An 18437-nucleotide genomic window follows, 5' to 3' on the forward strand; every position below is an offset into this window, starting at 1 on the left:
AACATAATTAATTTGAGCTCAGTGGATTTATGTTGCTGTGTATGTCATTATCCATCAATATAATTATGAAATGCTAAAAATTGGTTTTTGAATCTTTAAGTTATTTTAATTGGCTGGGGTTTTTTTGTTTTTTTTTTTTTTCTCTAAATCCACCCTTCACTTGTCTCCATCTTCCATGTCTGAAATTTTTAATTACAATTTATACTTTTTTTTTTTCATCTGTCCCCTAGGCCGCATTCCAATCTCACTTGCGATGTTTTTGCACCATGGCCTTCAAGAGAGATAAGCTTTCCCTCTTCAGTGACCGCAAGCTTAGAACCAAGTTTATATTCTTTTCTTGCAGTACTGTTGGGGTTTTTTTCACATTTTATTGGTATGTTGTCCTTTGTTTATACTTTTTATACCTCTGCTTTCTATTGTGTGTTGTTTTTTGTTGTTTTTTTTTTCTTTTAAAACTATTCTCCTGCAGCTTGTGTGAAAGGCAAATGAAACAATAAAAGGTGTAATATTTTAAAGGGCTTTCTCTATTTCTCTCCTGTCTAGGCAACTGATAGCTCTCTTCCCATTACTTCAATAAGTTAGGGTTTTTCTTTTTCTCTGAACTTGCAAGGTAGGATACGTTGCCCCTGTGTGATCTCAGACGACAGGGGGCTGGATGGAAACGCTGTGTGAAGGTAGAAGTCTACACATTTCTTGTCGTACATAAATGTCTGTCTCCAGGAGAGCGTTCAGGCCATATCTGTCCAGCACAGTGCCCGGAAATGTCTGTCTCGGAGTCTCTGATGAGGCCTGACTTTTTTGCGCCTCTGTCTGATTTTTTCTTTTTCTCTCATGATTGACATTTGTCTTTTCCGGGCCTTGTTTGCTTGCACTGCACTTGTAGGCAGCCTGAAGCAGTGCAGTATTTTCATTTCAGTCAGGTTAAGGGTGACGAAGATTACACATGCATACTGATTTATGCCTTAAAGGCTGGAAATAGTGTCAAGTGTGATCTCAGCTGAGCTCTGCTCGATGACTCAAGTGCTCAGCACAATGTTATACTCCCAGACATCAATCCTCATCCAGTGAAATGAAAACTCTGTCCAGAACATCGTTCGATAAAGTCCTGATCTGTAAGTGTTATTAGTTATTAATAAGATAATAATGATGCTTTCCATGTTCATGCCAAAGCCTGAATCGAGCCTTTATTGGGCTAAGTACTGCTGAAACACAAGGCAGTGAGCAGTGCCAGCCTCAAAGAGCTCTCAGTGTAAATGTGCACTAGGTAACTGGTATCTCTGCAAGTCATGGTATGCACAACCACATGTGCTCCTGAGAACGTTTCACTGTGAAGGCCTTATGCGACGAGGTGATATAGCGGTCAGTCCAGTATCTTTAGAGGTGGGTCCTTACAGAATTATATTTGCAGGTGCCATATATCAGGAGTTCTTTGTAAACAGCAGTGGATCAGATGGTAGATGTTATTTGGAAAAATTAGGCATTTTTTTTTAAATATTTCACAGTCTGTATTATGTTCATCAATGCCTATTGACTGTTTTTTTTTTCTCCTCCTTCTTCTAACCATACAGGTAAAACAAAAGCAAAATAAAGGCCAAAGAGAGTGATTGGACAGTTAGTATTCCCCTAAGGGAAAAAAGGCCAAGGACTTGAACCGCAGGCACCAGCATTGCAAGCTACTGGTTATTCTCACGCAGGTGACTGTCCCCCTCTAGTTTAAACCTCACGTAGCTGCATGGACCTGAAAAACTCTTCCCAACACAGACATCACCAAAATTCTAATGGCCGTACGGGAAAGTGTTCATTTGGCCACACCTCCTCTTGCCCCACTGAAAAAAAAAAAAAAAAGTCAGAAAATTCCCAGCCGAGCTGTATTGCAGCATTCCGGGAAATACCAGAGATGGGAAGAACAATGCACAAGCAGCCAAGACTGAGCACTTCCAATTGCCTTCAGCCCTTGCCAACACAGGGAGCTAAGCAGTTTGCTTTGCTACTGACCAAGCACTTTCTGCAAGATAGCTGGAAAGAACGGTGGAAGGGGGTGGAGGGAATTCCTCTTTCAGATGCCAGTTAGCAGTATATTTAGCTCTGAATCTTTTCCCTTAAGTTAACGTATTTCTTCAAGTGTCCGTCGGAAAAACGAAGCAAATGTTTCTAAAAGAGCTGGTAGCACACCAGACATGCAGTCATTCGTATTTGAATGTAGCGCAACCTCAGATCATTCATGTATCAATTAAATACTGTTACCCTGACACCCAGTCTGAAACAGCAAGTACATCAGCAAGTACAGCTGCAGTGCTCTTACCCTGCTGTATTTGTTCTGGCAATCAAAAGGGGGCACATAGCCTGCCTAACTGTCATTACAGGTCCTTGGATGAGTGAAAATTCACTTTTAACAAAACACAATGACTATTCTTTTCTAATCAAGTCAAGCAGGCTTGTATTGTAATGAAAATGCATTAAACCAAGGGAGAAATAGATTAAAATAAGTTATGCTATACTCCAAAATACACCTGTGACTGCAACTATAATTGGTGGATAGACAGACAGGCAGTCACTCTGTCAGCTTTGGAAATGGGTCATGGTGTTCTAGAAAAAACAGCAAAATGAGTTAAAATTCAGCTTTCTGTTCTACAGAACATGTCTGCACTGTGGAAAAATAGATTCAGGTTGATTGCTCTTACTCAAAGCTGTGATTTCTTTTGGATATACTCCCAAAACAGTCTCATCAGCACTGACCAGATTCCTATTTCTGTGCTATACTTTGTAGGTACTGGCTGTGTAGTCATGCTAACATAAAGCCATCTGTATTTCCTGAATCAATGTAAACTCCTTAATTTTTATTATTTCAGGGGAGAAGGTGTTTCTGAATAAATTTTGAAGCTGCTAGTAATGTTCCACGTTCAATACACATTGTGTGGTGTTCACTTGGCTTCCTTTTTCTTTAGTATTTAATGTATTTATCAAAATTTAAATCTAAAATTGGATTAAAATATACACGAGGTCTTGAACTGAGATAAATTTGATCTTTGCATCCAGCGCTATGATGTGCTATTGAACACAGTTAGCAGGTTTCAAAGGCCGGAACTAGGATTATCACCTTTTGTGTCTTATCTTGGCCCCCTAACAATCCCATGTCTGTGCTATATTGTTTTGGCAAAATGGGTCAACGGAAATGTCAAGCGGACGCCGCTTTCCCAGGAAAATAAAACTTCAACTGTAATATGAACTGGCATCTGAAATTCTGGGTATGTTCAGTGCCTCTGCAAACTATTTTATTAATGAATGTGTATTCATTACACGTTTACGTCAACAAGGCTACATCCACACAGCTATAAAATTGTTCAGTAGCAAAATCAAACTCACAAGGAAATACCAGAATACTTGTTTTTTTTCCCACTTATCTTCAACTGTATTACGTGATCTTCAGTTACCCGTTAGTCCGCCCTGCTCCTGCAGCAGCTTTACGCTCTTATCACCAGGTGTTTTCCTCCCTACTGCTAGATGGAGCACACAGAGCACAGAAGAAACATTGGTGTCTAACACAAGTTTGAAGGTGTCAGGAGCCTGAACTGGATGCAAAGCATGCCTGGATGGATTGTGTCCATCAGAGACTACAGCTGCCACTGATCCTTTACTGACCACAAGCAAATATATTTTTTTGTTTCTTTCAGCTTGGTGAAATTTAAGTAGCAAAAGGAATCTACCAGAACTAAAAGCTATGTGACTTCCAAATTTCCATTTTCTACTTAGTTTACATACAGTGAAGTGAGTCTTCCTTGAATAACTGCATTTTTAATACAGGACAAAGCAACATTTCAATAATGTGGCACTCCAAAACAGCTGAGCCAGTTTGTTGCAGCAAACCACTAAAGGCTATGCTTCAAATAAAAATAAATAAATAGAAAAATAAATAAATAAAGTAATAACTTAAAAAAAAAAAGTTAACACCCCCCTCCACCACCCCTACCCCCATCCCCACCCCACCCCCCTAAAAATGGTGTCATCTTAGAGGAAAGTTTTCTACAGCCCTAAGTACAAGGAACACCAACTGCCTATAATGGACATTTAGGCCTACATCCAGAAATCCATGCAAATGAAGAGGCTTTCCACTAACTTCAGTGGGCATCAGATTCTTATTGGGCTGTATAAATGATATTAAGTTAGGTTTGTCTTTGAGATTTGGGGTGAACATGACTGAAGGACAGGTGAGGGCTTGGGGAGGACAAACGGCCTGTAAAATGGGAGATGTAGACATGAAGGATGGTTTTCTTGTGATGATAACCATGCAACCAGTTTGGTTCTCAGCAGTTACTGCAGTGTTGTCCTAACAATCAGCAATCTCGCAGTACATGGTTTTGCATGATGACTAACACTGTGCACGAAGCACGACACTTCTACCCAGTCGAGGGAAGTGACTGCCTCACTCTACTCTGCGTTGGTGCGGCCTCACTTTGTGTATTGTGTGCAGCTTTGGGCAACACAGTTTAAGAAGGATGTGAAACTATAGGAGAGCTACAAAGATGGGGAAAGGTCTAGAGGAGAGGACGTATGAGGAGCAGCTGAGGTCCCTTGGTTTGTTCAGCCCAGAGCAGAGCAGGCTGAGCAGAGGCCTCATGGTGGCCTACAGCTCCCTCAGAAAAATCATAGAAAAACAGTTGGAAAGGGCCTACAAAACCATCTAGTCCAACCGTCCTCCTGTCACCACTAAGCTACTAAATCACATCTCGTAGCACCTCATCCAGGCGCTTCTTGAACACCGCGAGGGACGGTGACTCCACCACCTCCCTGGGCAGGCCGTTCCAGTGCCTGACCACTCTTTGAGAGAACAAGTTTTTCCTTATATCTAATCTAAATCTCCCCAGGCACAACTTGTGGCCATTTCCTCGAGTCCTATTATTAGTTATCTGGGAGAAGAGGCCAACCCCCTCCTCATCACAACCTCCCTTCAGGAAGTTGCAGAGCGCAATGAGGTCTCCCCTGAGCCTCCTCTTCTCCAGACTAAACAACCCCAGCTCCCTCAGCCGCTCCTCATAAGACTTGTGCTCCAGGCCCCTCACCAGTTTTGTTGTCCTTTCTTGTAGTGAGGGGCCCAAAACTTAACACAGCACTCGAGGCGCGGCCTCACCAGAGCTGAGTACAGGGAGATGATCACCTCCCTGCTCCTGGTGGCTACACTATTTCTAATACAGGCCAGGATGCCATTGGCCTTCTTGGCCACCTGGGCACACTGCCGGCTCATGTTCAGCCAAGCATCAGTCAATACTCCCAGGTCCCTTTCCTCTTCACAGTCTTCTAGCCACTCTGCCCCAAGCCTATAGTGCTGCATGGGGTTATCGTGGCCAAAGTGCAGGACCCAGCACTTGGCCTTGTTGAACGTCATCCTATTCACCTCAGCCCAGCAGTCCAGCCTATCCAGATCCCTCTGAAGGGCCACCCTACCCTCAGGCAGATCAACACTACCTCCCAACTTGGTGTCATCTGCAAACTTACTGAGGGTACACTCAATCCCCTCATCTAGGTCATCAATAAAGATAGGAAACAAGATAGGCCCCAATAGCGACCCCTGGGGGACACCACTTTCCTCCTGAGGGAAAGGCATGGAGTTGTGACAGGGGAGGGCCAGGCCTGGTGTTAGGAAAACATTTTTCACTGAGAGGGTGGTCAGGCACTGTAACAGGCTCCACAGGGATGTAGTCATGGCACCAAGCCTGTCGGAGTTTAAAAAGCATTTGGACTATGCTCTGTCATGTGGTCTGAATTGTTGGGTAGACCCTTTATGGAGCCACGAGTTGGACTCGATGATCCTTGTGGGTCCCTTCCAACTATGATTCTATGATTGGGACAACACTGTCAGACACAGGGCCTGATTTTTGGGTGGTCCTGTGTGGAGCCAGAACTTGGGATCGTGATCCTTGTAAGTCCCTTCCAACTTGGGATATTCTATGTTTCTGTGACTAGGCACATGACTGAAGTGAGATAGCCAAAACTGAAAGACTACCTTGAACCGTAATTCTAGCACCTGCCCTGCCTCATTTCCAAATGTGCATTTCCAAATTGACACACGCCCTGCCGGACACAAAAATAGCCCGGCTCAGGACGACGGCCTCGCCAGGAGGTAGGGCTGGCTCACACGAGCCACCTCTGCCTCATGGACACGGCTGCGCAGCGCAGCCGCCTCAGCACTAAGGCTTCACTGCCGGCTTCGTCAGGGCACGGAGCCCGGGCTCATGAGGCCAGCGCAGGCCGTTACGGGGGGCAGGAACGATCGGGCTGAAGAAAAGCCCAAGGAGCCGAGCACGGCGCTGTTGTGAAGGGGTGACATGACGGAGCCCTGAGCGCGGCGGCAGGTGAGGGCAGCCGCAACCTCGCCGCCTCCACTGAGCATGCTCGGCCCCTCCACATCCGCCGCCGCTCGGCCGCCGAGAGGCGCGGGGGGGGAGGTTCCCCGCCGGTAATAAGGCCCTTGGCAGGTGGCAGAGGCGGCGTGCGGGGCTCGCTATCGCCATGAACCCCGGCGGCGGGGCGGGGGCGGCGCCGGCGTTCCCGGGCCCCGTGCAGTGTAAGTGGCGCTGCGCGCCGGGCGGGTTATGCGCGCTCCGGGGCCCGCGAGGCGGAAGCCGGCTCGAACCGGGGCCCGGGCAGGCCCCGAAACCTGAGTAGCGCAAGAAGCGAGGCGGGAGCTGAGGAGCCCGGGAACCTGGCTGGGGGGGAACCCGGGAATCTGGGTGAGCGCCCAGGGGTTGCGGGGCCCAGGCTGGGCCTGGGCAGGGCCCCCCAGGGGGTCCGGGGCCTGCGGGCAACGTGGCCGCGGGCATGGGCATGGGCCGCAGCGGGCAGCTCCGCCCCTGGGGGCCCCGGGCGCCAGGTGCCGGGGGTGCTGGTCTCCTTAGAGTCATAGAATCACAGAATCACTGCCCCTTCTGCTGTCGTTCCAGTTCCAGGAGGCACCACGGTGCTGGTGGAGCTCACCCCGGACATCCACATCTGTGGCATCTGCAAGCAGCAGTTCAACAACCTCGATGCCTTCGTCGCGCACAAACAGAGCGGTTGCCAGCTCACAAGTGCGGCAGCTGGGGCCACCAGCACGGTCCAGTTTGTGTCGGAGGAAACGGTGCCCTCGACACAGGCACAAACCGCGGCCAGGACCATCACCTCGGAGACCCAAACCATCACAGGTATCGCGGTGCTTCAGAGCACTCTGCTCATGCAAAGCAGTGTTACATTGCTCCCTGCACGTGTCCCCATCACACTAAGGTGAACAAACTGGTCACATTAGTTGTCATATTTGTGCAAAGGAAGGAAGAAAACGAGTGGTGTGCAGCCTCGGTTTTGGTGTGGCAACAGATACGTAATTGAGATACGAGTTCACTTACAATAGCTCTAACATGTTGTATAACCAAGTTGTGCAAACTAATTAAAATTGTCAATACTTAGGAAAAGTAATCAAATTGCTATGCATTTTATTTTTTAAGAGTGTTTTTGATGAGAAACAGACTCAGAATTGCTGTCGGGCTCTAATCCAGGCACTTTTATGTGAGAACACTGCATTCCCTAATATTGCTCCCACAAGTAATTGGCAGAAAAAATATTACTCAAAATTTCTGTGTATGCGAAGGCTTAAGTAAGGTCCTGATCCCGCAAATGTGTAAATAAAACTACAATTTTGTTCAATGTATGAAGATTTGTCCTGCTATATATTGTGAAGTTTTGTTTTAGCTTGGTCTGAGATTTTACTAAAATTCAAATTACATGATTTTAAAGTTGTACAGATAGATTAGGACAGCAAATCTGAAAGAGCAGTGAAGCAAAATGAATTCAGGGCCCACTTCCAGGAATTTTTGTATTATAAGCCCTCAACTCAGTGTGGGTTTTGGATGAGTCACTCTTGTGCTTCATATTTACTCATCTTTAAAATGAGGGCAATTATATCCTTCTGCCCTTTTGGGGTGTAACGTTTAATTGATTTAAAAGCTGCGACTTTGCCTGACAGTTTTACCCGTTATGAGTAATAGTTAAAAACAGTATAGTTGAAAGAAGCTGAACTTTTTGATTTTTTTTATTTATTTATTTACGTGATGCCTTTTTGACAATATTAGCCATATAATTTTTTTTTCCCTCCTTTGGGCTGTAGCACAGCCAGTGTTGAAAACCAAAGAGAACTTTATTAATGGAAGACCTGGACAGGCTTCGGAAGAAGCAGAATGTTTTAACAATGCAGTCAGATAGGATTCAAACAGGGAGACAAGTGGGCCTACGTAGGGTCATATGAATCTCAGCATGGCTCATGTGGTCTTTACAGAGTTTTCATCTGATAGCAGGATAGCAAGGGAGAGAAATGCCTTTCTTCTTCCAACTCCCCCATATTAATAAGAAGCCAAGAAGGAAAGTCTTGCTGGAAAAGAAAACGGAGTAGAGGAGTAGTTTATGAGATGGAAAGTAATTAGAAAGGTTTTACTGACTGGACAAGCTAATGTTATCAAACTGAGCTATTTTATGTGTTTAGTTTCTGCACCAGAGTTTGTTTTTGAGCATGGCTATCAAACGTACCTGCCTAGCGAGAGCAGTGAGCCTCCAACTGCTGCTATTGTCCCTACACCACCAAAAGCACGTTCAAGAAAATCGACTTCCTCGCTTACACAGAAGAAACTAAACTGTTGCTATCCAGGTAAGATATGGATTATGTTGTCTTCATTATAACATTGATAGAATTGGTATAGTTATATACAAAGTAGGTCTGTCTGTCTTAAGCACTTAAGATGCATGAAACTTGGAGGGCAGCCAACAAAGGGTGTGGTATACTACCATTGACATTAGTAGTAGTTTTGCTATTGATTTTGCACGTCCTTAGACTTTGGTCCTATACGGTGACATACTCTGGTGATGCTCCAGTGGGCTTGCATATTGACACTGGCCTGTGCGTACTGGCCCGTGCTGTTGAAGGGCAGAGTCTGGTTTCCTTTTTGCCAGCTGCCATTGTTGCATGCAAAAAATATTATATGTGCATTTTGCATTATATGCTTTGTCTTTGATCAGTTAGCTTGTGTACAAAGATGTCCCTGCCCATGGCAGGGGGGTTGGAACTAGATGACCTTTAAGGTCCCTTCTACCCAAACCATTCTATGATACTATGATGGTAGTTTGAACCAAAGTATGTGGAGACCTTAATGAGTAAAAATCATTCAATATGCAATAAATACGTGGAGACAGCCATGTAGATGAGTAGTGATCATTAATGGGAACAGAAGTTGCAGGCTCTTTTTTGCTAGCCTGCCTTCACTTGAAAGGCACAGTTAAGATGTGTGGCATTCATTTCTGGGCTTTAAACCTGTAACATTTTCTGCTTGGGCAGAATTCCTGAATGGTGGGCTGTTACCTAAGTTCCCAATAGCACTAACTTGAAATCATATGTGGAATTAATTAGATACCTCTGCATCCCTTGTGTATTTTAAAATGCATCTCAAATCCTAGGCAGAGAGTACAGAGAACTTGTTTCAAAGCTTACAGAAAATGGTAATGTAGAGGGGGAATTGCCTCCCCGGGGAAGCATTAGAAAACTAAAGTTCATAGGTAAGCCAGTTTTAAGCAGTTGTAAGGAAATGAGATGGGGAATTTTTGTTTTTTTGTAAATACTGAATTTTAAAGAAAATCTTACTGAGAAGAAACCTAATGCCCAGAATCATAGAATGGCTTGGGTTGGAAGGGACCTTAAAGATCATCTAGTTCCAACCCCCCCGCCAGAGGCAGGAACGCCACCCACTATATCAGGTTGCCCAGGGCCTCATCTAATATCGTAGTATATTGTTGTTGTTATTTTGTTAAACTGTCCATTAATTTAATGGTGTTCTTTTCTTAATCTTACTACTGTCAGGTTGCCAGTTCAAGACTTCCTATGGTATGAAGGATATGGAACGTCATCTGCGAACCCACACAGGTTTACACAGTCACTATATTTTATTTTTGGTTGGTTTCCTTTCTGGCTTCCTGCTAAAAAGAGTTTTCCTACAAAATAACATCTACAGATAAATCAGATAAGTTATACATGTATATGTATATACTGGAGGTTTAGTTCTTAGTGCCTAGGGAATTGCCTTTTTTGGTAAGCTACGGCCCAACTGGGCCATACCACTCACAGCTATGAAACATGAGCACTTTACGTAGGTTAAGGCACTATCGAACTTCGTAGATGCAGACCATGTGTTTATCAGGGTGCAGTGTGGTGGTGTGTAAACTTAATTTGCCTTTGATATCAAACAGTGATTTCAACAGTTCACCTTCCATCCCCCAAAACACTAATTCAGAGTTCTGAGGGGAGACTGTGCCAAAAGGCCGCCTCAACTTTCTGCACTTGCATATGCAGCCTTCTGGAGCCTTAGCCGACTGGCTGTCAGCTGAAATCCTATATCCAGTTTTTGAAAACTGGCCACATTGCTATTAAAGTGTTTAGTGTTTTTTGTTTGCTTGTTTGTTATTTAGTAACAACTTTATGATGCAAAAATTCTTCATGTATTGATGCTGTCTTGTTTGTTTTTTGTTTGTTTGTTTTTTCAGGAGACAAGCCCCATAAATGTGATGTTTGTAACAAATGTTTTAGTCGCAAAGATAAGCTGAAGATGCACATGCGGTCCCATACTGGCGTGAAGCCTTACAAATGTAAACACTGTGACTATGCAGCTGCTGACAGCAGCAGTCTCAACAAGCACCAGCGCATTCACTCCAATGAGCGTCCTTTTAAATGCCAAATCTGTCCTTATGCAAGCCGCAACTCTAGCCAGCTAACTGTACACCTCAGATCCCACACAGGTGAGCTTATACCAAAATTCAGATCTGTAAAAGTTTGGAAGCCATTTGGAGGATTTTAAAAAGGTATACAGGGTGTTAAGATGCCAGGAGGTGCCTACTTGAATTCTCAGAAGCATTTAGGCATCTGGCTTCTCTCAGTCTCTTGGGCATATAATCTAGTAGGGCAAGACAGCTCTCCTGAAAATACCTAGAAGCAATTGGAAGACAGATCTGACTCTTGGTAGTTGTTCTTTTAAATTGACTTTGGAACTGCCTGTTAAGATGTTCTTAAACCAATAGAACTTAATAAATCAATAAATAATTAGGTCCTTTAGAGCGTCTAGGGTCCTATCTGTGTTTCTCAAGTCTGGTCCACCATATAAGAAACACTGAAATTATTTTTGAACTTTGAAATTATAGTTAAACTAGTTGTGTCAGCGGAAACTTAAGATGCATAATTTAATTTATATCTCATTAGTAAACTTGAAAGTAATTAGCAATTTAAGTTGCACCTTTTTTGACCTTTCTTTGTGGTGCCTTCCCCGTTCAGGCTAATGGACGTTAACTGTGGAGTATGATCAGTTGGAACTATATTTTTCTCATATCATATTTGTTCTGTGGATAGAAAACTTTGGCCTCCGGGTTTATAAACATTGTATTGTTTTATACTTACACTATTTGTTTGGTTTCCTTTTAATTAGACTTCTCACTTATAGGTTGTTTCTATAAGAGTTTTGCCATAAAGATACTGTTGTACAGTTGTCTTTGTACAATTTTCTCTGTAGGTTGTTTTTCATCTACTCCAGGTTTAGGTTTGTGTGTTGTCTTCTATATATTTGATTAGTTCTGTGAATTTTAGCTGCAAGGTGGTTATGGTTCATTGATTAATAGATTAGCTTTGAACCTATCCTGCATCTGATTTGGAATTCAAGTACTAAACAACATTAGTTCAGATGTGTGCAAGATGGGATTTATTTCAAACAGATAAAAGAAATAAATCCCTTGTGCATTGTGAAGGAGGGGAGGGTTAAACCAATCTGTCTCTAGCAGAAGAGAATCTTTTATACTTCACAAGTCTGCTGTGATGGAACAGGCAGGATTATCAGGCAGTTGTTTTACAAGCGTCCTTCTTTCTGTTGCTCTACAAGATGATGTGATGGTCAGTCAAAATAGTACGGGGTGTTGTGAGAAGGTAGCTGTTAGTAAACACAGTAGTTACAGAATATGATGTTGAGTTTTCCACATGTAATGTAGGAGTGTGCCTGTGTTTGCATTTATGAATGTGGACAGGTATGCTTTGAATTTGGCCGTGGGAGAACCTCTGAATGATGATACTCACGCATTCCCAGTAGAGTTAGATTTTTGTTCCATTAAATATTGTGATAGTTGGAAAGGGTTTCTAGGCTGCCTTCTTTCTTTTTAGCAAATTATTCTGTTGCATTTTAAGCAAACAACGTTGTGCTGAAGTTCAAGCAAGGTGTTAGTTTGCTCGTCTCTTCCATTTCTCTGAAATTAAATCCTTTTGTTGTTTTTTAAAAAGAAGCTTTTTTGATTAACTGAAAGGAGGCACAAGAATTTAGACAGTAATCATTTCATCCTTTTTAGGTTAAAAAGCTGTTATGCACACAGCCAATTTTAGGAGAAAAGTAAGACTGGTTTCTAGAATACATTCCTTACTACAATAAAATTAGTCATTCTGTAGGAGGTGAATGTAATTTACATTGCTCAGAGTCACATCATCTACATGACATTACTTGAACTAGTCATCTGAAGAGCTGTTTCCTATTAATTTGAGTAGAAATACTATTAAAATTGTTAATTTTAATTCCAGGATCAGACACTCTTTTTTTGTTTGATTCTGTCAGCATTAATAATAAATGAACAGAAATGTAAAGAAGCAAGTAATAAACCACTCTTAAAGTAAACAGAACAGTCTTTGCTCTATTCAATAAAACTACCAATTCTTTTTCTTATTGTGCTATGCAGTATGTGAAAATTAAGCCATTGAAATACATACAATGCCTTCATCAGTGAAGTAGATAAAAATTTCATGGCAGAGTATGCAGCTGCGACTGTAAAATAAACTAGATGAGCAAACAGTGCATCTTCATTAATAAAAATCTGTTTAATATAGATAATACACTATGTATCTCTATTATTAAACAGATACATGGATTAGCACAGTAGGCCGCAACTTGATATGAAAAATATGCAGCTAAACCTATGACATATGTAGCTGGATAAGCAAATTATGCAAAACTATACAGCTATTGTCATAGCTGTAAGAATTGTATGAAATATTAACTTATAAAATAGCTATTTGTGGTTTTCTTAAAGAAGAAAAGGCTTGTTAAACAAATACACTCTTTCTCCTCCCTCCACCAAGCATGTCTTAGCACTCAGGAACACAGTTCTTCTCTTTCAAAATAACTCTTTTAAACTTTATGCTCAAGTAGTTTAGAAAACTATGTATTTAGATTAAAGAAAATGGTAAAGGACGTTTTTCAATAGGATTGGCTTGCTTGCCCTAGATTTTTTTTCAATGACTTCAGAAAAGAGTCCTTTTTTATGCTGTAATTGACTATATGGATTGACAGATGTACAGCTTATTTTGACCATACATGTGACACAAGCCCGCAAATAAAGAAAATGCAAAACAGTGGCTTAGATTCAGGCAGTTCAAATGGTTATTTGTGTACGTGGTTTGACATAAACAGGCTACTAACGATCTTACAGATGAGTACGTTCATTTTTCATGCTTTAGCAGTTAAGAATTTAACCTAACTTTCAGTTAAATAGGTTTTGGGTCAGGATTGCGCTCATAAAAGTTATGCACTTACGAATATTTTATGTATCTGTTTGCATGAATGTGAACTGATACCACGTGAATACAAACAGATTTTCTTGAATCTGTAGAATATTATTAGGTATGATGTAAATATCTTGGTTGCTGTAATGCTGGAAAAACAAAAGCTGCATGTTATTTCTCTGTATAAACACATTTCCCTGGAGTCCCATACTTGCATGCATATTTCATTAGTCTCCCATTTCTCTCTTGCAGTTACGTTTACGTATCTGTGATTCTTCTGTTTCTGTATAAGTGCAGTACCACCGTGGTTTGGCAGCCACCTGACACTCATCAAGATACGGACTTTTGTCCATACAACTCCCCACATTTTGGACAAAAGTTTTCACTGCTTTTCTGTGCATGCCAGCAATAGCATTTGTGCTGCACCACATGAACCAGGGCAAGGAATTAACCAGGCCAGAAAGTAAACCAGACCAGCTTTTCTTGTCAGCTAATTTAATTCACCATGTGAATAAATGTCAGTACAAGAAAGGCAATAAGGACTGTATGGTTGAGCAGTGAGGTTGTTGCCCATTACTTGTCTGCAGTAGCCTGAAACTTACCTAGGCTTAAAGTTAATTTAGGAATCTCACTGTAAATCTTGTACTGTAGACCTGAGACACACATGTGTTTCTGTTGATTTCTTAGACTTGAAAAATGTAGCAGCTGTTACAGTGTTTATTTTAATGAATTTTAAACCCTGGTTGAGGCATACTGTTGCCAAAGAGGGACAAATGAGAAAGAAACTCCAGTTGCTTTTTGTGAGCACACTGTACAGTTTTACAAAGTGAACTAGAAAATGAGAACATCTAAATATGGAAAAAAAAAAATACATAGATGTGGGCAGGCATTCTCTTGGAAAATCTGCATACAGATACGTTAGAGCAGGTGATCAATACTGTGCCCTTAAAGTCCTCTGCATCTTCTAAATACCTGTAAACTCCCAACATATTTTCAACAAGTTGGCTGTGCATGTTTCACTATGACCTTTTGTCTCCCCAGAAATAAAATGGATCTTGGTGTCTCATCTGTAATTTGTAATGTGCTTTTTGTTGACAGGAGATGCTCCTTTCCAGTGTCAGATGTGTCCTGCTAAATTTAAAATCAACTCGGACTTGAAGAGGCACATGCGTGTGCATTCTGGTGAGAAACCTTACAAATGTGAGTTCTGTGAGGTCCGGTGCGCCATGAAAGGAAACTTGAAATCACACATTCGTATCAAACACAGTATGGAAAATACTCTGAAGTGTCCAGAGTGTGAGTTTCAGTGTGGAAACAAAACAAGCCTTCGACACCACATAAGAACTCATCAGCCTGAGCAGCCAGTGAAGTGCTCGGAGTGCAACTACTCTTGTTCCAACAAGGCAGCTCTGAAAGTGCATGAGCGAATTCACTGCAAAGATCGTCCTTTCAAATGTGAATTTTGCAGCTTCGATACCAAGCAGCGGAGCAACCTGACTACTCATGTGAGGAAAGCTCATGGAGACAAAGTCAAGACCAAGAAGCAAACCGTGGAGAAGAAGGAAGGAGACAGGCCAAAGCAAGGTGGCTCCAGGCAAGTTGCCAAATTAGATGCCAAGAAGGCATTTAAGTGTGATTTGTGTGATGCTTCCTTTGTCCGAGAAGATTCTCTTAGGAGTCATAAGAAGCAGCACAGTATGTACAGTGGATCTAAAAATAATGAACTGGCTGTTCTACAGCTCCAGATGGATCCCAGTCGACAGACCAGTGCCCCGATTACTGTCAGTCACCTCCAGGTCCCAATTCAGGCTGCTCAGGTTTCTCCATACAACGAGGGAAGGGTCAAGATCATTGTGGGTCACCAGGTTCCTCAGAGTAACAGCATAGTTCAGGCTGCATCAGTGAATGTTGTGCCCCCCACACTAGTTAGCCAGAACCAGGAAGATCTCTCAGGCAACAGCCGCTTGCAGCTGCTGGGCCAAGTCAGTTTGCTGGCACCACCTCCACCTCCAATATCACAAAGCGAAGCAGTGCCTGTGGCACAGCCAGCAGTTCTTCTAACAACCCATGATCAAACTGATGGAACTGCTTTACATCAAACTCTGATTCCTGCTGCACCTGTCAGCAGTCATGAGGCTTCAGCAAACCAAGCTTTCATCACCAGCTCTGGAATCAGCTGCTCTGACTTAGAAGGCCTTAATGCTTTGATACAAGAAGGAGCAACAGAAGTGACTGTGGTTAGTGATGGAGATCAGAGTATCACGGTGTCCACTTCAGCTCCCCCTCCTCCTATCTTCTCCTCATCTTCTCACACAGAAGCCCCTAAGCAGACCTACTCCATCATTCAAAGTGGACCACACACAGCTTTGCTGTGTCCAGCAGACTCAATACCAGATTAGTCACAAAGTAACTAACAAATTTCAGCCTTGGAGGCACTGGTGATTTCAGCAGAAATGCATAGAACATAAGTGAATACAGAATTTGTCCTACAAAGCCAAATACCTTCCACATACGTGTTCTGCTTGTCTGTACGTGGAAACATACACCTTGTATGTGGCAAAGAGGTTGTGTATGTTTGTGCTTCTATTGAAATCGGAGGCTATGTTCTTCATAAAATCTGAGCATCAAAGCAACTATTGAAAGCTTCACCAAGCAGTAAGCTTCCTGGACCAGGATTCTTGCATTGTGCTGGCAAAAATAAGAAAACCTCACCTTATGATGAACTATCTTCACAGCAGACTTTCATGTATACACAAAAGACGATAGTCCGAGCCATTCCAAGCTATATTTTTAAGTGAGGTCTGTTTTGATTACATGCTATGTATGGATTAACTGAACCTGGCTGGTTGTAGACATTTCTTACAGATCAATAATGGAGCCCTACTGAAGGTCATGGGACCTGTTGCTTAATATGAGTAGAAGTGGGTAGCATGTGACACTTGATCTGGTAATGCTGATGCAGAAGACCAAGTGATGGTTTTTAGAAGACAAAATAATTTTGTCCATCAGTAATAACTAAGTTTGTTAGCAAGAACACTATTGCAAATTATGTATATGGCACAGTGATGTGTCAGAGGCACCTGTGTTTTAAAGAACAAAACAACCACAAATATATTTTTTACAAACACTACTTAAATTTTGTTTTTATTTTGATGTTGCTTGGGTGGAAAAAGTCCATTCCATTTTAGTGCTGTTCTTTTCAGGTTAAAGGGGAAAAAGGAAAAGGTCGAATTCATTCAATTCAAAACAATAATTAAAAAAAGATTCTAATCTGAGGTTTGCAACGCTAGCATTAATCAGATTGGATCGTGAGATAGACACGCATCATTTACTGCTAAATTAATGAATGAATGCTGGGCTGTATTTTGAATTATACAATATTATAGTCCTATCTGATGAGTATTCCTGTAATGGTAGCTAGTAATATCATCACTACTCTACTATCTAGTTGAAAAACAGAATGTGTAGCTTGAGAAAATAGACAGCTTTATAGGTCCCTGGATCTGCAAAGATGAGTGATCGTTCACAGCCAGACAGTATCCCAAGGACAGTTGTTAATATTTGTGAAGTCTGGAAAGAGACTTATCAAAACCAGCTCTGAGATTCTATCTTGGGGAATCAAAATCAAGTTAAATTTCACAGTATTTGCTAGTGGAAGACATTGAATGATAGCTTTACGTGCTAGAAACATGCTTGGAAAACTTACAGAGAATCACCGAATCAAGATTATATAGCTAGGGCCACTTTCTGAATAGGCCTTGTTTGATTTTTTTTTTAATTTTTTTTTTAAATCTTTTTACAGACTTTATTTTGCATATCTGGGGGTGTTCCCCCACCACTTCTTTATGTGTGGTATGCACTTTTATGTACAGTGTGAGGCTTTCTGCTTTACAATATGTCCAGGAAAATTCAATCATGACTTGCAAGCACAAGTTGTTCTTGAAAATGTGACCTTTGTCTTTTGTTGAAAGGTTGCTTAAATCTGAGTCTTCCAGTATCACTGACTTAATTATTTATGGGAAATAATATTTTTTGGAGAGCTATCCTGCCTTCCTAATTCTTGATTCATAATTAATGTTCTTTAAAAAAATAAAATCCAAATAATCCAGGTTTTAAAATCTGATCTTTGATTTGAACTGGCTGACAATGTGTCCTTCCACTTAGGGATGTCAGAAAAGACCACACATCAGTTAGGAGAAACTTCATGAATGCTTAATTAAAGAGGAATTATTAAATATTTATTTTGTAGCCCTATGCTGTATTGAAATGAGAGGTAAAAGTTCTGAGTTCACCGACAGCTGTATTTCAGGGTATATGATTCCCTGCCCTTGTTCTCCAACTTTTCTAGTGGCACAGGTTCATTGCCTGTTGTTAATTATCTCTTCCCTACAGATAACTGATTTCTGGAGCTGACAAGACCCAGTTCCAAGTCCCTAAGCACACGTATTTTTAAATAAATTAGAAGTAGGCAGGAGGGTTTTACTACGTTAGATCACTGCAGAATATTCATTGAGAACAATAAATTGAAAGCCTGGACACTGAATTTTAATGCTGGCATTGGTGTTTTGTGGCTCTCAAGTCATGCTTCATTGTTGTGCCTGTAGCACAGACCTGATCATCACAGCTGTGTTGAAACAGCTTGTAAAGCACTTGGAAGATAAAAGGCATCACAGGTAAGTGCTTGATCTTGTTATGTGTGGTCCCTGATAGCCAGGTTGTAAATGATCACTGTAGTAGCATAGATCAAACATTTTGTGATACCTTTGAATTAAAATGCACGACACAGGAACAGTTCTTTGTTATTAACTCACCTCCAGACATATGTGTACATGCACAAGTTAAACCATTG

At 41.8% G+C, this 18437-nt stretch overlaps 1 protein-coding gene across 1 annotated transcript; it reads left to right on the forward strand.

Annotated features, from left to right (window-relative positions):
* The first annotated feature begins 6366 nt into the window (after nt 1–6366).
* Nucleotides 6367–17693, forward strand: ZFP64 (ZFP64 zinc finger protein). Its single transcript, XM_083801241.1, has 6 exons — nt 6367–6559; nt 6936–7175; nt 8504–8665; nt 9869–9931; nt 10549–10800; nt 14687–17693. The coding sequence occupies exons 1-6, from the start codon at nt 6505–6507 to the stop codon at nt 15985–15987; spliced, it is 2073 nt and encodes a 690-aa protein (XP_083657367.1). The 5' UTR covers nt 6367–6504; the 3' UTR covers nt 15988–17693.
* Nucleotides 17694–18437: the final 744 nt, after the last annotated feature.

Source organism: Anser anser, assembly GCF_964211835.1.
Source record: "Anser anser genome assembly, chromosome: 16".
Classification (NCBI taxonomy): Eukaryota; Metazoa; Chordata; class Aves; order Anseriformes; family Anatidae; genus Anser; species Anser anser.